The sequence below is a fragment of the Diadema antillarum genome, unplaced genomic scaffold, assembly GCF_040938485.1.
Source record: "Diadema antillarum isolate AM-2024a unplaced genomic scaffold, OU_Dant_1.0 seq00000658_RagTag, whole genome shotgun sequence".
NCBI classification, from domain to species: Eukaryota; Metazoa; Echinodermata; class Echinoidea; order Diadematoida; family Diadematidae; genus Diadema; species Diadema antillarum.
Genome location: NW_027271570.1, coordinates 345,340 through 368,381, shown reverse-complemented (window position 1 = coordinate 368,381; position 23,042 = coordinate 345,340). Strand labels below are relative to the sequence as shown.

At 39.7% G+C, this 23,042-nt stretch overlaps 1 protein-coding gene across 1 annotated transcript; it reads left to right on the top strand.

The window, feature by feature from the left end:
- Positions 1-3,811: 3,811 nt before the first annotated feature.
- On the top strand, positions 3,812-22,382 carry LOC139736617 (protein FAM149B1-like). The gene is made up of 13 exons (XM_071647364.1): positions 3,812-3,963; positions 7,619-7,862; positions 9,007-9,152; positions 12,833-12,976; positions 14,791-14,952; positions 15,704-15,876; positions 16,543-16,706; positions 17,240-17,373; positions 17,772-17,990; positions 18,779-18,923; positions 19,628-19,765; positions 21,365-21,446; positions 22,249-22,382. The coding sequence occupies exons 1-13, from the start codon at positions 3,812-3,814 to the stop codon at positions 22,380-22,382; spliced, it is 2,037 nt and encodes a 678-aa protein (XP_071503465.1).
- Positions 22,383-23,042: the final 660 nt, after the last annotated feature.

Genomic DNA, 23,042 nt, shown 5'->3' with positions numbered 1-23,042 from the left:
GGAACTGCGAGATACGATCGGGCTAAGGTATATCTGACTGTGCCTCTGCCCTGTGGCTTCGGTACACAGTGCCAACTATCCTTACCAGAGATTTGAATAGGGATTCGGGGAGTAAATGAATCCATTTCTGTTCTATTTATGGACTATCAAGATGCAAAATTTGAGCCAAGTGGGCCAGACAAAAACACAATGAATACGTGGGTACATCAAATCATCTTTCCCCCCTCATTTGATATCCGTGCAGGAGAGATGGGCAGTGTATGAAAAAATGAAACAAAAGTAATTTGAAATATTTCACTCATTGTCCATGGTTACCATTAACCAGGGTTGGCATGATGTTTTTGTTTTGTTTTTGTTTTTGTCCTTTCAATTTCTCTGCACCTAATTTCGCAAGTCATCTGCTAGCGATGGAACTGTGGCTTGTATGGTGGAGTACCTGTAGTTTTTTATTGTTTCCACAGGGCTGTGGTTGTAGTGAAAAGGGGGAGGTCATTATTAATGTAAGAAACTGCAATTATTGGACTGTAGGGTCTTCGTTCTTTTTCCTTTGCGTCATACGTAAAAGGCTTGTGTTAGGAATAAGATGTTCATTGAATACCTACTTTATCAAGGGTAGCAAAGACAAGGGAAATGGAGTGAAAAGTGGGACACTGCTATCAATGTGAAAAGCCGCCTGAGGAGACAAAGTACCTATTCATTTCTCAAATTTCTGTCAATTCGGGGTTTTGAATAGACCCCTCAAAATCAAGTCAATTTTCACTCCCTATCCACTGGGGCTTTTATTCCTGCAAGTATGAATAGAGCATGACCATTTCAAATGGACCATGTCAGTCTCCCCCACTATATTCAATGGAACCATGACTTGTTTTTCATCAAAGAAATGTTCAAATGATACCCCCCCCCCCACAAAAAAAAATGAAATAAAGCAAAGAAGAGTGATAATCCTTCATATATAGAATGCATTTACAGCCAGTCACTGAAAAAAAAGAATACTGTAATATTTGATTTTTTTTCTTCAAATTTATGTATGAGGTTTGAAACAAACAAACAAACAAAAAACTTCCTTGACATTTTCCAGTCAGTAGAGAGAACTGTCCATCCTGTGTATTTGGTATCATTGGATTCATGATAGCCTGTTTTGTGAAGCTGAAAAAAACTACAACAAGACCGAAAAATGCCACACTATTCCTTTCTTCCCTTAGTCCCATGAATAATTAATCGGTCATCCAACCCCAAACTGGGGCTGCCACTCGTGATCGCACCGATTCTGACAAGTATGCCCTTCAGATTTGTACTTCAAACTGTCACTGTGAATTCCAAACCAGCAACCCCCCCACCCACCACCCTTCAAACCAAAATATCCTCAGCCAGCCACATGTATGCGACTGGACACAATGTTTTCCTCAGTCAGTCTCTGAAATGTATGGTTACATGTACACTCCTGTCCTGAGGGATAAAAGTGAGATTTTCATTCTCATTCAAGAGCTAGAGTACAGAGCTATTCATATTTTTCTTCAATTCTCAAGGTGTCCTTTGTACATTTTCACAAGGGTTATGATTAACCTCTCTTTAAAATTAAAAGGTGTCTGCATAACTGTCATTTTCATTTCTTTTATTTTTTTTCGGGGGGGGGATGAATGAAAGAATTGTTATAAATAATATGGTAGTTGTCATTGGGGGCAAAATTGAAAGCTAGGAATTAGTCATTAATGGAAAGTTGAAATGTTGACGCTGTCATTGCTTCTAATGTGGTAACATACTGTAAAGCGAGGAATTTTCGCGTGCATTTTAATTTCGCGAATTTCGCGAGCGCCAAGATTCGCGAAATTAAAATGCATGCGAAAGTTCTTTTCTACACTATATGCATTGAATGCCAGTGGCAGTTCGTGAAAATTTCATGCCGCAAAAAAGGCCGTCAGCTCCAATTCTCGAAAAATTCATGCTGCGAATATTTCATGTTTTACAGTATTCAGGAAGGCAAATTGTTCCAGTCAGCACTTCCATCTTGAGATAGAGGACTTGCAGTAGACTGCTCAGCCATTGGTGCATGCACATTGCTGTGGCAAAAGCTTGCCGTCTCTCTGCTTTCATGATCTTTCAATGCAGTAGTAAGCAAAAAGCATAATATTATGATCCTTGACAGTCATGATTTTCAATGTTGCAATATTTCCCAATGGGGATAGGTCTAAGGCTGAAGTTATCATGAAGCTCAGATAAATGTCACGCCCCCGCCAGCATCAGTTTTAATTGTTTTGTTTCTTCTGTCTCTTGGGAGAATTTGTTTCTCTCTTCATTTCTCTGAGGTTTTTAAAGGGGAATTTTGGACCAGTTGGAAGATGGTGCCAGTTGGTGCCAGTCGGTGCCAGTATGTCGTACACTATCAATGCAAAATTGTGAGGTAATGACATCATCAGTTATTTAAGAACTGTTTTTGAAAATTCATCAAATCTTTCAGTGTCATAACTTCCTTACTTTTGATCCAATTTTTACCCAATTTTCTTTGCTGTGCTTGTCATATTTTACTCTTTCTTTTTGCACTAACTTTTAACTGGTCCAAAATTTCCCTTAAAGTATTCAACAACTGTGATGCAATACTGAGTGTCCATATTAGGTGCTCCGTTTTGGATGAGGCAGTAATGTCAATCTCATTATCTTTTTTTTTTTTCATACATCTCAGCATTATCATCCTGATCAACCCGTCCTCCAAACACTACCACAGACCCTTGGGATACAGAGTATGTGTGATATATCCCCTCTGATTAATGAGGAAAATCATTAGCATAGGACCAATCTAACCCCTTGATTGGCATGCTCCACGTACAAATGCCTCAGTCAGCAGCATTCAAGGATAGAAAACAGAGGCGGAAAGAAAAAAAACCACACGGAGATCGATCTGAGTCAGGGAGAGACGGAATAAATTATGAATTATTTTTGTGTCTCTCGCGTCAGTTTGATATGTGAATTTTTTTCCCCCTCTTTTTCATCCAGTCGTGTGTTTTTGCAGATGTTACATTCCCAGCTTACTCTCCGTCAATTTTCCCCCTCCCCCTCCCCCCCCCCCCCCAATGTGTGCTCTCTCTCGTTTGATTTACTCCGTCTCAGTCATCTGCCCGTTTCCGTCCATGTGACCAGGGTGGAAGACACAAAATTGTGTGATGTACGGGTGTCGGGATGCGTATTGGGAGAGTAATCGCGGAGTGAAAGTCTTGTTTGCGCAAGGATACATGTGATTGAAATCCGCCTCAAATCACCTCCTCCCCCTCGCTCTCTCTCACTCTGATGTGCAGCATGTGGATGACTCTTGATGCTTGTCTTGTGTTTTAACATCTCAAGCAGATGCAAAGTGTTTGATTGGTTTTCCTTCTCTTTTTTAAAGAAGATCTGTCTCTGATCTGTTTTTGCACTGGACGTACAGTTATCACTCCTGATATGTATACAGCAACAACAATTTTGTGGTAGTCCATTTGCCTTGTAGTGATAGTCCGTTTTCCATTCAGATGCCAGAAATGCGATCTTACAAGTCTATATTCCATCATTATGAAGGAACTTTGTGCTACTGCAGACTTTGTGCTCCATCTGTGGCTGCTGGATGAAATAAATGGTGTCGAGGGATGAACCGCAGTTTGTGATGATTTCTGCTGATACGATTCTTGCCCAGTTCTCCATGTCATTCCGTCAAAAAGAAAAATGATGACTTTTGGGGGAGCCGCGTGGCCTGGTCATCGGCGACTTGACGAGAACACTGGTTGCTTTGCACAAGTATCATGGTAGGAGGCAGTCGCAGGATACGTAGCGCAGCAATCGCCTCAGCATGTCCGTTTCGTCGCAGCAACGCTCTCTGGCCACCATGCTGTGGCTGGATGTGTACGTTGGGGACAAGGCGCGATTCAGCCTTCCCCCACCACACAAGAAGAAAGCGGGCCCGAAACAAAAAGGCGCCACCTGTAGCCTGATGATCATTGGGTGGGTAAAACGATTGTCGGCATCAATATTCTTTAGCAATGCTTATATGTGGATATCCTGCAATCTTTTTCCAAACTTTTTCTCAAATCAGCCACACTTTAGACCAGAGTTTATGTGAATGGAATACATATTTGCATCAAAGCTTTTAGTCTCAAGGACTAATAGGCTCATGTTGTATTAAAAATACCACCAATCTTGAAGATATATTTCTTTAATTTGTTGATAGATTAGGCTTTGTGCTATTTATCAAAGTTTTCTTACCTTTCATATCACCTTTTCTCATCTTCTCTGTCTATGTCTTTTTTCCTTTATTTCTATATTTTCTCCCCTGCAATATGCAGTCTTTTATTTTGATAAATGCAGTATGTAGAAATGTGTTATTATCATTATTATTGTTATTATTATCATTGTTATTATTATTATTGTTGTTGTTATTATTATCATGATTATTATTATTATCATCATTATCATCATCATCAGTTTTACATAAGCTCATATTATTACTGTCACTATTATCATAATAGTAATTCATATCAATTTAATGTTATTATGATGTAGTATGATACATCCCTGTTTGCAATTTACACACTGTCAACGTGAAAGTGAAATTGAGGTTGTATAGGCATCATACTCCATGCCAGTTAACCAAGGTAGCCGGCATAATCATGAGGTTCCACGGCCATTCTTGCACCTTCATGCAAAATCAACAGTGTCACCATCTGTCGGTGATGTGAAATGTAAATGAATCTTGACAAATTATCTGGCCATTGATTTTGGGCCATCAATGTCTGAACAGTGAGGGTAAATGTGTGGGCACACAATGTCTATTTGTGATTCCATGAGTTACATTAGTTGGTTCGTGAGCCCTGCACAACCACAGTTCTTGCTTGGATGTTTCAGCAGAATTTGAATTGGACATGAAAATCACATGAAGGTGTAGAGAGTGCAGACTGGTGAACATTATACTGCTGTAAAGAGAGGCTCTATACCTTGCTAACTTCCCATTATTGATTGTCAAGAGATTCTGTAATGAAAAAGTGTTGTCTGTCAATAACAACAGAAATGAGAGTATGAAACTATAGCTACGAAGTGCTCACCAAATAATATGAAATTATCAAATGTGTGATTTCTCAATGGAAAAAGAAAAAGTACTTTTCCTGTTTCTCTCTATGAACATCTCTCTATGAACATTTTTATGTAGGATACATAAACTCATCTATGTTCCTTGTCACAGCTTAGCTGCAGAGAAAATATTTTTTTTCTCTCTCTCTAGTTTCTCTCTTTCTTTTGTTCATCTGCTTCCTTGTTTGTGTTCATGTATGTTTCTATCTCCCAAATAATCAAACGAATAATTCCTCAATGTAAACTTAAAGGGTGTGTACAGTTCTGGTCGAGGTGAAGATTTAGCTTAACGTTTTGTGAGATATTTAGAAACCACTCTGTGAGATGTCAAAGAGCATGCAGTTCTAAGGGGTATCAAAAGTTTATTTGATGAAAATCGGTTTTCAAATGGCTGAGATATCCAAAAACAAAGTGAAACAAAGAGATACTAATAAAGTTGGGGCATGTCGCCTTATTAGCACTTTTTTGGATATCTCGGCCATTTGAAAACCAATTTTCATCAAATAAACATTGAGTCCTTCTTAAAATTACATGCTCTTTCATATTTCATAAGAGGTTTTCATTATCTCACTTAGGAATGTTCAAAACATGAATCCCTACATCAACCAGTACTGTACAGTCCCTTTAATGTCTGTGTAGATTGACATCTTTCATGGTGATTTCATTAGCTCACGAATATATTTCCATGCTACTTATGGCTCAGCTAAAAATGCAACATCTACCCCTCTGTCTCTCTACTTCCTTTGTGAAAACCTGTGTGTGTGTGTGTGTGTGTGTGTGTGTGTGTGTGTGTGTGTGTGTGTGTGTGTGTGTGTGTGTGTGTCAGTCTCTCTGTCTCTCTGTCCCATTATTGCTCTCTCTGTTTGTTTTTGTGCATTCTGCATCCAGACTGTTTTAGCAGCACTTGACGCATGATGTGTTCACAGTTATGATGGATAGGGTAGGTGCAGCCCTGCAGTAAGGCATTATATTATGAGCTGTGATATATGATTGCTCCATTTTGCCTCTGCTGGTGCAACCACACTAAATCCTCGTTTGTTTGTTTTTTTTTTTGTTTTTTTTTTAGTAAATGGATGGGGTAGGGGGAGTGAAAACAGTGTAAATAAAAAACTTGATGTTCCTTGATATCATACATTTATACTGATGAAAGAAGAAAATTGTTTGCTTTTTATGAGAAACCTAAACATGATAAGATTAGCAAAGTGAGTTTATCTTTAAAAGATCAATCTAGCCTTCATTCATGGTTTCACTATTCTTTGGTGCCCTGTGTCCACACTATGTTTGATTTTGCATCTATAGTAAACAATCCACGATACTGCTGCTGTGTTGATTTTGCTGTACTCCTATCATACACGTGATGTGAGAGAACACCAAAATTGGCATGAGTAGTAAACACAATATTTTCTTTTTCATACCTTTTGCCAGCTGTATTGAAATCAATGATAATTCATAAGTTTTCCTATCAAATTTTCACCAACTGTATGCTGGGTGAAGACATTCAACACGTCATACAGCGGGTATTTGCCAAATGCTTTCCATTAAACATCAAGAAAGCGGCAAACAAAAAAAATACCAGTTAATGATATGTGTAAGGCATGCATAATGCGTGACTAGAAAGCAAGTTATCATCGTGCTAACCTAGCCTGCCCCCCCCCATCCTTTCTTGTATCGCAGTCTACTTTCACCATTCACTCATCACGTACCATCGTTTACAGGGCCCTAAAACAATCACTCAACCCACAATTTACTGTGCCTGGTGGTTTAGTCGTATCCATGGTAATGACTGTGAGAGGCTGGGTGCAGCAGCAGCACGCGAGCCTGGAGCGTGCATCCATTGTCGAGCCGTGGGGGCTCGGCTTTGCTTCAGCAGCAACTGATTGTTGATCAAGAATGAGAATTCAAGTTTGATTGAAGAAGGAGAAGGGAAAGCCACTGGAAGGACAAATGCTTTTGCCCGAATGTATACTTTATAGGCCGTGGCATTTTCCCGGCATGAAGGAATATGGGATTTAGAGAAATATGAATAGAGTGATTTTGATGTCCATGTATATGGCTGTTTGCTTGTTTGTGTGTGTGTGGGAGGGGGGGGGGGATGAAAATATGTTGTATGTTCTTACTGATGTGTGTATAAGGATACTGGTTTTGTTTGCTTTTTTTTAAATACTTGAATTAGCACTGTCAATAATGATGTACATATGACAAAGGAAACACCTCTTTATGAATGAGCATCTGAAAGACATGGGAATGTCTATCTTCATTTTCCTTTTTAATGTTTTTCGGAAATTTATCCTTATTTGAACGAGCAGAAAAATGAATTCAGCTATAAAGCGTAGGTAACTACCAGTTGATATTTCCCCCTTACATCCTGTCACACACGTATATGAAGTGTTGACCAAATGTGGACATAACATCTTTATCATTCAATCTTCTCACTTTAATGATATCCCTCTTTTTAAAATTACAGTATCCCGGTGTGTAATGCTAGGCACTCTGTTTGACATCTCTCTACCTCCATCTTGTCTATCCATCACAGGCGTGGCATATCTTCCCGGAATGAGAGCCACGCAGTGCCCCTCCCGGAGCGGCCGGACGAGGCACTCCCCTTCCCGTTCATCCACACGGTCAGCCAGGCGCTGGACTCCTACCTCACCGCCTCGGTCAGCGACGAATCCCTGCTGACGGAGGATGACCCCCAGCACATCCTGGTCACGTCCAACAATGGCTGGACGACAGGCAACTCCACGGAGCGGAGCAGTCTCTTTTCCTGGGGAGATGATGTGAGACCCTTTCCTAGTTTTTTTTCATTTTGTTTCCAAACCTTTTCCCCATGTAATTTATTTAAGCAGCTTTCAACATATATCTAAACATAGTGGGGTCAAAGATGGGGCTTTGTATGTACATTAAAAAACAAAGAGAGATCCTGAGTTTGGAATCCTGCCCATCACAAACAGCCTTTGACAAAGATACAGTATATTGCTGACCATATTTTTGTTGACCCTGGTTATTCCAAAAAAGAAAATGAGCATCTAAATGGGGTATCTCCCTGAGGGACTAATGTTTTCGAATGCAGTGAGTTGTAGGTTTCGTTAGGGTTCATAAACAGTTGCAGTTAGGTTCATACACAGTTGCAATCAAAGACGCGAACAGTTTTCATTGCTGAAAAAAACATATTGAACATGTTCAAGACGATTGCAACGGTTTATAAACCCTGATGACACCTAAAATTTGGTAAAATTTGCTATGCTTTCAAGCACTCGCCGCTCAGTGAGATACCCCTTTTAATGCTGGGTCGATGATAATGTCTAGGCCCTTTGGAAGGACAGTCTTCACCCTGAAGAGTCCTCCCTTGGCGAATACCATGTTATTATCACCATCATTGCTAATAAGCATTTTGAAAGCCTTGCTGTACACATTTTGTAATCCCGTATTTATTTTTTTTTTCTGTAAGGAAAAGAAACAAAGAATAAATGCATTATACTGGATGTAACAAAATCTACCTCTTATGAGGAGACAGTAAGTAACCTGATGACTATTGCTCAGGATAGACAAAATGTTAGTGTGGGTACATAGTCTGTTGCTCTACATTATTTTAGTCTCCTTGAACCACTATAGACACATGATTGCTGAAGGAATGTGACAGTAGTAGCTCCCTTCTAGATAAGCCTGCCTGAAATTCATCTGTCATGAGCAACACATAACAATAGTTATTGGAAGTGTTTTCTAGGGGATGTAGGGTGAGGGAGAATGGGTAATCCCATTCTGAATCTGCTACATATCAACCTGAGACATCTCCCTCCTCCCCCCATAAAAAAAGTCAAAACATCACAGCAAGAGAAGAAAATGATAGGATATCTACTTGGCATGATCTCATGGATTTTTATCACATTCTTGTCCTGAAAATTGAAAAAAAAAAATGTGCAGGAATTTGACAAGCAGTCGGCCAAGCGAGTGCAGCGCATGTTTGAGGAGATTGACAGCATGCTGTACGAGGGACAGAAGAGCTCATCATCCAGCTCACAGCTACACAACGAGTGCAAAGTGTGGAAGTCTCGCTTTCCTCACCTCAGGTGAGTCTCACAAATTCTTCAATTTTTCCTTCTTTTTTTCCCCCAGAGGTGAGATGAAATATGAGAAAGAGAAAATGTTGTTCTGGATTTGCTGGCCCACATTGTCATGATCTGTCTTGTGCATGAAATTTGAAAAAAAAAAGTAATTTGTAGCGAAAGAGATAGCAGTCACTTTCTTTACTTTCTGTATTGTCCTGGTGTCATCATATTATCATACAATAGCAGACAGAAGTATTTGTGTCTTTAAGTTCTGAATCAAGTGTATGATAGAGAAAAAACAAATGGTTCGAATGCACCGAGTAGTTTCAATCATATCCATGTTGTTGAGTCTGTTCGCAGACACAAACGGGGTAACGTAGGAATATCTTGCACATACACATGTCAGCATGCATTCAATATTGTATGTCTTTTTTTTTTGCCGTGCATGATCGGTCACACGCATTTATGCAATCAAAATTTGCATAATACATAGCCTAGATGTAAATTATTACCTTGGTGAATTCCGACCCATGCAATTGATAAACGTGGTAACCTGAGTGACTGTAAAACATTGACAGTGCCCATGTTCAAAATTGTCAGTGCATGTTCCCTATGCATTCTGTTGTTATTGTCATAAATGGATATTTGTTGAGAGTGGATAGCTGTAATTGTGTTTGTTTGAGATATTTTCGTAGTTTTTCGTTGTTTTTCGTTTTTTATTTTTCATTTTTTTGTTGCCGACAGTACTTGGGCCTTTTTTGTATGATCAATTTGTTTATATCAAATTTTATGTATGATGTGTCTGGTAAAGGCCTACTGGCTTTGAATGAGTGACTTTTATGGCAAAGCATGTGACATGGTTGTGATTGAGAGTAGTGCCACATTCATACATGTTTGAGATGTTTGAGCATATGAATCATGAATCCTCGCTATGGGGCATGTTATTTACCACTGGTACTGAATTGCGAAAGAAGCTTAGCTTTTGTGAATATTTTTGTTTGAAAAACAGAACAAAAAAGATCTTCAATGTGATTTTCTTATTCAGAGAAGTCTGCTGTAAGTGACATGCAGTGCATCATTATACATCCATTTTTCTTTTTACAACACATTCAAGTGCATAGTGACTCAGCATCAATAAAGAGTTATATGAAAGGTTGAAGAACATTTGAATTCTCCATCATGTAAAATTGGTATTTGCTTGAAAAATATGTGGATAACTCTAAATACAAGTTTCTAGCAGTCTCTATTTCAGTCTTTCTGTTATGAAAAGTACCAGTTTTTAGAACATTATAGGTGTAGAGCTTAGGCATTTTTTTATCAGAAACCTCAAGGCAAGAAAAAAAAAATCCTTTTCTGTGAGAGTGTGATATTGTAATGTGTATTGCATGTAGTAATTAATTGTGCTTTAAAATGCCATAGAGCACTAAACTCTTGGGATATGTACAAATTGTACATGCAGAAATGTTGTGAGGAACAAAATGCATCTTTTCCCAATTTTGTTGATCAATGTTTTTGTTAATACTTGTTGTAGTATATTGTTTTATATTTTGCCAAATACTAGTAAATGAATGAATGAATGAATAGTACTAGTACTGCTTCAGAATCAATAGTAGCCCTATACAATCTATGAAATACAACTTCATGGTTCTGCAAACTACCACGGTCCATAACGTGATAATTCCTAGACTGAGTTCTTCTTTGAAGCGGACTGGTGTAATTCATTGAAAGGATGGTGGGGGGGGGGGGGGGGTGTTGAGAGGAAGAAAAAAAATATATTGATGAGAAAGATGAAAGGATGTGCTCATGTTGTGTCTGTAATACATGAAGTGCAGTGACCCCTGATGGAGCCACATCCGGCAAGGAATGTGCGTGTGTTTCTACCAACTCCAATCAATAATTTTCTCTCCTGGAGTGTGAGGCAGTCAGGGGCTTGTTACGGTCAAGTGATGTCATCGCTCATGCGTCCCTTTGGAATGTGAAACAAGAGCAATGTACACAACACATGCAGTCGCTGGATGAGGATTGGAAGGATGTTGATACCGTTAAAGACCTTGCACCTTGTGTATTGTCTTTCCTCTTGTCAGTTCACTGTTTGTTTGTAGTTCATGAGATAGGTGTATACTCCAAATAGCAATTGTTGTGTTTTGGTTACATTTTCGGACTTTTCGTGGCCATATACCTCGAGCCTCCCATACAATGATAATAGTCACATGGCTGTCATTCAGTTTTGATTTAGTTATTAATGAAACATTGTAATGTCACAGAACTACCATGTGTGGTATCTACATATTGATAATGGTATCAGATGTAATGCTTCTCATTCATAATGAGAACAGACATGCACTGTAGTCTGTATATTGCATCTGTTTTCAAAATGGCAGACATAAAGGCCTAATGCATCCCTATCATAATGATACCAGATATGCACAATGTAATGTGATGATCATGGTCCTTACAGAAAACAATAAGTATCAATGAAAGATTTAGACTGTCATAAAAATGTTTATAACAGATTATTTTTGCCGATGAATATGCCCAAGTCTTGGACAAAAAGGGGGCAATGTCAACAGTGTTACTGTCTCAAAAAGCCACAGAGCTAAATGGCATAGATTGTCAGATACCACTGAATGTCCAGACCATTTCACTGCAGTGATGTATCTCATCTTGTGAATTTGTGATTTGAAAGATGTTTAAATGCTGGACAGGTATGGACATTAAAGCTCATGAAAGCATTACATACAAGACTAACTGCTTGCATGCCTCTATATCTTCCAAGGATAATGGCAGTTTTATGACATTCTATATAGACTTGTATGTGTATATGAGGTGCTACTGTAGAAAAAGTCAAAAGGTAATTTCACTCACAGTGAGCAATCTTTTGCCTTTGCAGTAATAACATGCACAATTCATGTTCTGTGGTAGTATGTGGGGGGGGGGGGAGGGGGGAGGGGGGTATTGTGACATTTCTCTGCCGACTACCACTCAAATTACAATGGGCCATGGATTGATTCATTGTGGTGCACAGTGCAACTAGCACTGAATGTGGCTGTGCAGGAAGATATCACGATTCATGGTCATGACGACCCAATCGTGTTGCCACACAGAAACATACAAAAATGGTACTGTGAATGTGAAACGGTAAAGATTTAAATATCTAGTAGTGTAACTGAACATTGCATGTGATATATTTACCTTGATTTATGTAATCATTTACTTATTTTATCTTTTGCATGGTCTTTACAGAAAATTGATTATTGAATTAGATGCATGAGTGCTTCATGTACTTGTTTGATGTGCAAATGTGGATTTTTTTTTTTTGTTGCAATTTATTTCTCCCACTGAAGCGAGTGATCATCAACCTCAAATATTCTGTTTTAAAAATACTTTCATTTTATTCCTCAAATCCATCATGGATGAGCATAGAGTACTATTAAGCAAACTTACCTGGGTAAGTATTGGAAGGGGATACAAGATTGGTAATACATCATGTATGAATCCAACGCAAAGCTTGTGAAATACAAAGATGTGTGAGAAACTAAAAAAAATCTGTGATGTGCCAAATCATATGTCACTAGAAATCAATCACAATTGCTTGAAGGATGGGTAGTATGATTTTCTAAATCCTATTAAAAAAATGCTTCTACTAGTAACCTGTGACTTTGATGTATGGATATTTATTTTTTTTTCTCTTTTCCTTCCAGAATCCTTGGTAGTCAACTCCTAGCCCCCAGGGATGACGGGTTCCAACTCTTTCCCCAGGGTGACCCCTCATCGGCGACCACCGGTGTCCTACTTGACATCGCCGATCACGAAGTTCCTGGTAGATCAACTCAGGATAGAAATGGGTGAGTGGCCAGATTTTGACATAAACTACTCGTTCCAGAAACAGTCACTGTCATGTGCAACCGTGTTTTGTAACTCTTGTGCAAGGCCAACTGAATAACTTACCACTAAGTAATGAAACTTGAATGTGAGTGAGACGATCTGATCTATACTTTAATGTACCGGTAGTACCTAGGTACTTAAATGGGTTTTTACTACACACAGCAATAGTGCAGTACTTTATAGAAGTCAGATTAAAGTGCATAGCTGAAGCTTCTTTGGGACACACTAAAAATGCCAGGCTGGTTGTTTCAAGAAAATCTGGTGTTACACTTGTCAAAATGAATAATGTACTCATCAGTCTCATTAATGTGAAATAAGATATGAGTGTTAAGAGTGCAGTGATGTTGTGTTTAGAATTTCTCAACTCTATTTGTCCATCGTCTGGAGGAGAATCGAGCAATACTTTGCGATAACTTGATTAACACACTTGATTGCGGCAATACATCTTTTGTATTGATGTTCCATGTGACATCTATTTCAGTATGCTGCCTGTGGAGTGAGTATGTAGTCATGCTCACCATGGCATGCCAAATTTGAGCAATGACAGAATTCATACTGTAGAAATCACAAATCAAGCACCAAGGTTTAAGCAATTTCTGGCATTCAAACATTGAATCTCAAACAAATTGTGCCCAAGGGATCCAGGGAGGGATGTTGGCTTCATAGCCTGCTTGCCTGTGTCCACAGCACGAAGAGCAAATTAGCTTTAATTGGATTTATCTAAGTGAACGGAAATGCTAAGACATTTAAGAAAATTTGGCATGGGCGAGCGGTAGCCTTGATGCATGCACTACACAGTGGCCATGTCTGGTTACCATGGAGACTGGTGACGTGTGAGGGCATCTGAGAAAAAAAAAGAGGACTTTCTGCCTTTCTTGTATGTTCCTGTGTACACGGGGAGTTCCCTTGAACTTCATCGATCGCGGCGGTTTTGTTGATGAGCGTGTGAATAGAGATTGCTGGTGAAACCCACTTAGACGTTCCACCTGTCCGCAGCGTCGGCCATTGGAAGGAGGACAATACGCGGGGGTGATGATAAATGGTTCATCCCGTGAATGTAGATCCCTGTAAGACAAGTGTCGCTCCGCGTAGGCTCAGAGCTGCGTCGTCTTGCGAGCGATGCTGCAAATTGTGGCACCAGATGCAAGATATGAATAATCTCCATGGCAACCCAATGTCATGAAAATTGATTTGCACATGTGAAGGATGTCCACAAGATTACAGATGAATTTGTGTGATTATCAAAGTCTGACTAACACTAGAAGAAAATTTACCTTGCTTAAAAATGCTGAAGATATGAGTGAATAAATCGTACACCTCTTCAGTTGTGATACCAAAGGATTACATGTATGTACACAGTGTATGACCTCATTAAGATACTCCACTCCTATTAAATGTTATGCTGAATGTTACAAAAATTTAAAGCACCATATCAGCTAGTTTTTACAAGTATTTCAGAAATCATGAGTTGTGACAATCTGTTAGGCATCTGACACACCTGTCAGTGATCTTACTGGCTTTATTGTGTGACAATGATATCAATATGGTGAATATGATACTTTTTTTTCTTTTTTAGTGATGACATGCTATTTTTGAAGACTTATCTGGTGTGTACTTTCTTTATAACCATATATTCATTTTGCTCAAATTCATATTTTCTTTTTGACTCACTAGATTTCCCTGAAAATACATTTCTCCAAGGTTTAGAATTTCCTTTTCTGTCTCTTCAAATATATGCCACTGAACATTGTTGAATTTGGTCTCCTTCATGCAGCCTGACGCTATCTGGTCACCACATCCACCCTATTGCCAGTCTGGACACCTCCTTCTCAGCTGAAATCTCGCCAATGGATCACTTCAATGGCCTCGATGAGGAAATCTTTGAGGTGGATGGAATTGTGGAGGAGTTCTTTGCCTACGACCAGGGAAAACTAGGGTAAGCGATTGAACACTCTTTTAGGCCACAATCAACTGCAAATTGTGCATGAATTATGTGAATTGTACAATTTCTCTAGTTGCTTCTTACGTGTCATATTGAGGTTAGACTTATTATTATGAATTTTGATATTCCTAGTAGCAATAATGGTGATAATGGTACTGTAATAGAACTTTTATGAAAATAATGATGCTAATGATAAAGATATAACTAATAAGAATAAAAATGAAACAACCCGCAAGCACCAATAACCACTGAAGCTTTGCAGTTAAATGAAACTTTTTGAATCAGCCACTAAACCATTTGATGTTAATATATATAACAAAATCAAAAGAGGTTGAGTGAAAAGACTGCAGCATGTATTTACTTCTTGTATTGCTGACTTCCACTTCTGATTGATGTTCCTTTTATGATAGAACTGAGACATACTAAGTTACTGTAAAACCAGAAATGTTTGTGCGAATTTCTAATTTCGCAAATTTTGCGAGAGCCAAGATTTGCAAAATCGTAATGCATACAAAAGTTCTTGTCTACACTACATGCATTGGATGCCAGTGGCAGCTCATGAAAATTTGCTACCTTGAAAATATCTTGCTTTTTACAGTATATCATTGTAGATAGAAAAAATGATTTCACTCAAGTCTGTTGAGATATTAGCTATAAAGTCTCATAAAGTGCATTATAGTGTTTTAGAAGTGATTTTGATTAATTTTCCCTGTCCTCTCTCTCCCACCCCTACCCCCCTCCACAGAGATGATGAAAACCATGAGAGGAAACGGTACCACACGGCGCGGAGGCGAGAGGGCTTCCCCCCGCTTACCCCCAATGCCTGTGTCCAGAACACAGTGATGAGTCAGGTCTTTGACGTTCTCTGGGCTGAAATCGTGGGCTGGATGAGGATGCTTGTCAGAAGGCATCAGGAAGGTAAGTGGACCTAAAAAAAAACCTCCCCCCCCCAAAAAAAAAAAAAAAGAAAGAAAAAAAGAAAAGAAAATTAATAAATAAAGAAAATATAAAGAAATAAAAAAAGTTAAAAAAATAAATAAATATTGTGCCTTTTCCTTCCGCATCTAGAAGCTGAACCTCTTTATCTTGTAATCAATATTAAGTCTGTTAAAAACTTTCAGCAAGTGAATTTCTGATTGAATACAGTACTTATGTGCTTTACCTCAATAATATGAATTCTTGTCTTGGTTTCCCCTGAGCAGTATGTTTCTGCTCTGAGCTGAGATTTTATATATTTTTGGGTTATTCTGCTGTTTTGTTTTTGTTGTTGTGTTTGTCTTTGTGTTGGTGTTTTGATCTATGTTGTGTGGCGAGCTTTGTGACATAACAAAAAATTCTTTGAAGTTGATTAAGGGAGTGTGCAAATGAGAGGTCTGTAAAAATGTTAGCACATATTTCCCGATTGGATATCTTCTTTACCTTAAAAGAAATATTTCCTAAATGATTGACAAGTATATTATTTTATTCTAATATATGACATGTGTAAAAAAAAAAAAAAATCAGTGCAGTACAAATGAGGATAGACGAAGAAGTAGCATTAGCAAAAGTTCCTAAAAATCTCATTATTTTGTCAAACGTATGTAGACAAAGACAAAGGGCTCCACCAGGCTGTGGAATCGGACCACCAGGACAGCCATATGACCCCCATCCTAGCCCCTACCTTTGCCATCCCACTCAGCCCCAGTCCTCTTGGGGTGACTACAGGGAGGCTCATGGAACCTCCAGGCAAGCTGGCCCCCATGGGATCGGTAAGAACCTGCATTCCTTTCCATCCCATCTTGTCAATAGATTTTACATGTGTGTGAAATGTTACTGAGATGTCAAAATATTGCTCTTTCTGTCCTGTACTCATCTTTTTAATATACATTACCACATTTTGATGTCAGTGCAAGAATTCATGTTGGTCTTTATGCAAATCAGACATTTTAGTTTGAGGAGTATCATTTCTCAAAAGTGGTCCACCATGAACATTACATTGTAATTGCACCATTCTTATACAGTATTGCAATTTTATATGATGTCAAAAGCTTGATTTTCTTTGATCGCAAGGAAGACAGAACACAAAATACAGTCCATAGTAGTGTACTGAACACCTGTGAATAAAGAGTAACTGTATGTAAAGACCTCTCTACTTTATAATTCCTATCAGACTCATTTCCATGTCAATATGCTGTCTGAGAAGGCTACATTGAATATCTCGCCCTGGTATAGTCTTTGTGGACAGGCTTTACTACAGAAAGACGACAAATGCATATCATCATTCTTTCTTTTATTGCTCCAGTTCCGTGCCGGTCCTTCGGCACCATTCAACTGGCAGACCCGCAAGCCCAACATGTTGACCGGTGTAATGACCATCTCCTCCAAGGCGCTCCACAACAGACAGGGCGAGAAGGACCGGGTTCCATCTTCCTTGATGTGAGTCTGTTTGACCATACACGGTGTCAAAGGTCAACTCTCTTTCAATACTGCACAACCAAGTCTTTTTCCCATATTCTTCTTTTTCTATGCTATTGACTGCTGAGATATTTGAGAAGCTGTGTGAGATTTCTTGTCTAAAAGCCTTACTAGGAAATGCTTCTTTTTGTATTTAAATCTTCAGTTTTCAGGGAAGCATAACAGCCCAAAGACTGAGTTATCATTCATACATGTTTTGGATTTTGTTTTGTGTTGTTTTATCTTTTTGTCAGTTCTGATGAGAGGATAGTAGGAGGTGTAACGACATTCAAATGATCAGGGTTTTCAGTGAGAGTTACCTGTGTTTGTAATGCCAGTTTAGTTGCAAAATGTCACCGAGTATTCTTCTGTCACCCTAGTGAGGAGGCCCCGGCACTGCCAGCCAATCTAACGAGACCCAACAGCAGCAGCCTGGCCATCAAGCCCCTTGGAAACCGGCCGACCAGCACACGACTGTCGGATGTCCACGGCCACCGCATGTCGTCGGCGAGGGGCGGGAAGAGCAGGCTGCGACCGCTTGAGAGGACCAAGACGCCAAGTGTGCCCACCATGGAGGGTATCGTCATGGGAAAGAGAATGTAAGGATCCACATTAGCCACGCCCTAAATGATGCCATCCAAGTGATAAGAGCATTAAGTATGCCACATCCAACTGCCCCACCCTCACAAAAACATTGCAATAACTATAACCTAATCTCCACATCTATACAAGAATATCTTGGTTTAAACTGCACACTGATATCTTGATGTTTGCAAAGGCAACCTATGGTCGCACATCAAGAGAGGCCATTCATCAAAATCACGCTCTGCTTCAGTATAGCCAGTGCACTTCACTGACGGGGGGATGTAATTTTAGCACATACCTTTCAGGAAGTAAACCCTCCTAGATAAGCATATATACACATTTTGGGCCCCAGTTCTATGAGCATGTGGTTGCACAGTAAAAAGAATTAGCAAGGAATATGCATAGAGTTTAAAGAAAAAAAAAACCAGGATATCATGAGGGCCGTTTGATAATCTTTCTAGTTATGCCAGGAAGGAACTTGACGTACAACTCCTTCCCCAAATAAACTGGTGATTTTATTCTTGATTTGCTCAATTGGGTGACATTAATTAGAGGGGAAACAAAATACTCTAGTTTTCATTCTGATACAAAATTAACATAACTTTAATGTGGTGATGAGAGTCCAGCACTATCTGCATGTTTTGAATGAAATTGAAGAAGAATCATTCTTTTCTTTCACTGTGGTAAAAAAAGAAAAGAAAAAAAGGAGTGTTTTTTACCATAGTGGACTACTCGCTTATTTGTGTGTTTGTAATAAATCTTTTTTTTTTCTGTTCTCTTCCTCTTTCGTTTGTCCATCCAGGATGACTGCCAATGATAGGCTGAACTCCCCACCCCACCCAACAGCTGCATCGCCCCCTCACCACTGGAGTAGGAACACAATGCTGCCCCCTATCGAAGCCGTGCCTGACAATGTTGGCATCCTGAGGGACAACAACAGGCCACCAGTAAGTTTTGTTTTCTTCTCAGTAATTTTCATTAGGGCTCTTCAGGAATAAAAGTGGAGTACACCACCTTTTTATCATGATACACTTTTGATCTCAGAATGCCCCCAAACAACTCATTATCCTGGCAAATTGTGCCAGCCAGGCAAGTTTCTTGGTAGACCCTTTTGATATAAATTATTGAAAGGAATTTTCAAATGGTGAAATTATGAGCCCTTTCCAGAACTTTGTTTTTGGCTTTAAGTGTACTAAGATAAATTTATATGTTCGCTTCACACTTAATATATGAAATGTGCATTAGCTTAGTCTATGCATGGCAACTGGTGTCAATCAACTCTACCGTTACCACTGCCTCGTAGTGCAGTTTCACACTCTGTACTGTATGCTGTATATTTGTGGGTTGTGTAGTTGCGGTTTACTCAGAAATACCAACCAATCAAGTATCAAACCATTAGCATGTGCATGCTGTCAATCACTCTCATTTACATATATCTAGATTTGTCTGTCAACATTTGCCTCTTTTGAATGATGCAATTTCACAGTCCTTTTCACGTCGTGTGATATGCTCATGAGTTTTGAAGTAGCAGTGTACCCAGACCCACAAGCTAATAGTCTGCATACAACCGATTTGGCTCTTTGAAAACTTTTCAAATTTTATCTTTGAAAAGGATTGTAGTGACACATCCAATGTTTGTTTGGTTTTTCAGACTTCGTCGGGAAACCGCGAGTCCTCCAGGCAGAGGATATCGAGTGCTGTCATCGACAACAGGAGCCAAAAACCCAGCAGACAACTTCTGCCGTTCCCCTACAACGACTCTAGGCCAAACACTACACACTCATTCAGGGTGAGTGGCCAGATAAAAGTTCCACCAACATTCACATTCGTGAGAGATATCAGTACGGTGGTCCCTGCTTTATCAGGAGGGGTTGGGAGACAAGTTTTTCTCCCATTGAAGAGGGGCTCACGCTTAAACAGTGACTGGTATTGGCCTTTGCGCATCACCCAACATGAAACTGTGTGTGTGGGCATTACACTAGTCCGTGCACAGTTTTTAGTCCCAGTGATATCTGTGCACTATGACAAGCAGAAATAAAAAAACGGCAATAAAGAAGGACACGGGACATATCCCGCTGCCCAACAGTAAATGTTCAGACTGTGCAATCAGCAGAATCTATCCGGGATTGGTCAGAAACTAACCCTTCTGTTGGGGAAATACAGTCACTGTGATCAGTTCTAAGAATTTACCTGTACTTACCATGTTAGACATTAATGATGGACAATGAAAGTTTTTCCATCAGAATGTGTCTTGACTAAGTGGTTTATGGTTCTGATTAAGCGGTGAAAATAAGCAGAGAAAGTTTGTTACATTGAAATTTGTTGCACCAAAGCGGGATTTCAGCTAAAGCAGTTCCTGAGTATTTAATGAGCAGAGTACCACCAAAGTCAAACATATGGAAGGCGGGCACACACAGAAAAAGATGCCGCCACCAAGCACCATTTTGTTTGATTCCCTTTAGGCAATTTAAGCAATGAACATAATGATTATCAGCAGCCCACACCTGTGGCCTGAAAGATAGAGATGTTGTAGATTTTGTGGAGAGAGGACTAAATAAACTGGTGGATTTTATATGCACGCCAGGAACAAGATTGTCTGTGTTTGGCAAATAGCCTCACCAGCCTCACGCCTTCCATATCTTTAACTTCGCTGATCATCAGGCACACACACGCCAATACCACTTTAAGAGGCACTGTGAAATGCAAATTCAAACACAAGTTGACTTCGAACACCTGTGCCATGGCTGCAAAGACTTGCTCCTATTAGGTTATGGCGTCTAGATGTAGATCAAGGTTAGCCTCAAGCTTTTTTCATCAGGCCCATCAGCTTCATAATTGCATCGCCAATAAGCACACGAATTACCAGCCAGTGCTCAAAGAATAACAAAATGACACACTACCTACAGTTATATGCATTTTATGATAATATGGAGCTTTAGATTTTAGACGCGCGGACGTTCAAGGGGAAAAAAACATGGTCTGAGCGTGCGCAGCAGCGCACGTCAAGCTACTGCACACGCTCAGACCATGTTTTTTTCCCCTTTGAACGTCCGCGCGTCTAAAATCTAAAGCTCCTTACTGACTCTCTGGTGTAGGTTCATCTGTAACTATGATCATATATTTTTCAGCTTGTGCAGTCCAGCATTGTGCTTACCTAGATTTTTTTTTTTTTTACCAGACTCGAGCTGAACTATTTGTTCAACTGTTTCCATGTGTGCTCTCTCTGTCTTTCTTCAAAGACTTTGATATAGGATGAAACGAAATCGTCAAGGACTATAAAGAGATACTGTGCCAGTCTGTACTACTTTCCTAAAACTGTAAAATTAACAGATCTGTGAGTGCTGCATTTATCTTGTAATGTCCTTGTTGTTGCTATCTCTAAATCCAGTCTGACATGATGCTCGCTAGACGTTCCTCCACGCCGCAGGGAATGGCCAGCCTACTAAAAGCCAACCTTGGCCCCACACCAGGTGAGCGTACAGCCCTGCATGGTTGGCGGGGGCCGTGTCCACTCTATTGAGGGAGATGTATATGCCCTCGCTTAGTGGCCCAAATCAATTATTTAATGGGCATTTGCAGAAGTGGCTCGCTTTACAGCAAACCTCACATGTGACTTGATTGATAACTTGTGCATCAGTTGTTGCATATTGAGTACCAGAGTATACAGCATGCTTGTGTACATGTGTTTTAGCTCTCAGTGCCAGTTTTCAGTTGTCTTGTCTCCTCAGTATCACATGCAGCACAGTGCAGTATATTGAATCTCCCACCTAGTGCCAAAGTATATGACCTCAATTTTTTTTTTTTCATTAGAGAGATACTGCTTAGACTAATATCAAGAGTTTATTCTTCTTTCTTTGGAACCTTAATTTATAATTTGTTTTTCTGTGTGTATTTCTTCTTCTTTTTTTCTTTTTTTTTGGGGGGGGGACCAAAGGCTCGTGATGATGACAGAAAGAGTACAACTGTAGTTGTGGCTTAATGATAGCTCATATGGTGAATGCTTCAAAGACTTGGATTTTGTGTAGTATCACAGATGTGCAATCTGTGACTATATATGATTTAGAATTCGTAGATGTTTCGCTGCATAGCAGGGGAAAGTTATTGTCAGTACTTTTCAAAAAAATTGTGATTGCTCCCATAGAATGAAGCTAGAGGTTTTTTTTCATATGATTTTCACCACATTCATTTTTGTTTTCTCTTGCCATTTGTCAGGTTACGTTAAATTTGACTGAAATGCTTACTTTGAATGTCTGTATTCATCATTTTTTGCAGTTCCTGGTCACCTGAACGACCTGGGAATCATCACAGGGCGTGGCATTAACCCTGGGGGTCTGTCCCAGCTGGAAGGGACCATCGGGGGCGGTCAGTACGGGCCATCGCAGCCGGGTTACCTCAAGACGTTATAGCGAAGGCTGTCGGTGCAGGGCTGCACCACCCGAAATTACGCCCTACCCTACCAGGACTTTCCTTGCGACATCACTTCTATTTTTCCTTCACATTATTTATTCATCAATTCTCTTATAGTCACTTTGGACACAATGTCTGCTGTGGAGGGGCTTGTATCTTTGACATTGATTCAAGATCTCCAGTGCTTTATTCGTCAAAAGATGAGGAAAGATGGTGAGACTCATTAGTTGGGGTATGGTAGTCATGAGATGAGATTCCCTGCAGGTAGCCAGAGCTACTGAGAAAAAAAGAAAGAAAGACGTTTTAGTGCTAGGTGCACAAAGTGGAAGCAAGCGCATGAAGCATCTTTACTCATATGACCAGCTCCTCTGACCTCCCACCCCAGGAGAGCAGGGAGAAAAAAACAGAAAGATAAAAAGCCGGTGGAGATTATGGAAGGCAAAACGAGTCGAGACAGAGATGTTGAGAGAACATTTATCACTGAAAAAGAAAAGAATTGGCTTGAAGGAGTTTCTGCAAGAGGCAAGGATGGCATTCCAGGCAAGATATCTGTTGCTCCCGCCAGTTTGGTTGGTCTGAAGGATCATGTGGAGAGTCACCTTGGCCCCAGCGTGCTTTACCACACTTGGCGCCTTGCATAGGATTGCTCAACTGTGCCA

What these genes read in the sequence shown, in the direction of transcription:
- LOC139736617 (XM_071647364.1), top strand. Translation starts at nt 3,812, where the DNA reads ATGTCCGTTTCGTCGCAGCAACGCTCTCTGGCCACCATGCTGTGGCTG. An exon ending in TCTCGCTTTCCTCACCTCAG is followed by an intron (nt 9,153 to 12,832) that starts GTGAGTCTCACA and finishes TTTTCCTTCCAG; the next exon opens with AATCCTTGGTAGTCAACTCC. An exon ending in ACACTACACACTCATTCAGG is followed by an intron (nt 19,766 to 21,364) that starts GTGAGTGGCCAG and finishes CTCTAAATCCAG; the next exon opens with TCTGACATGATGCTCGCTAG.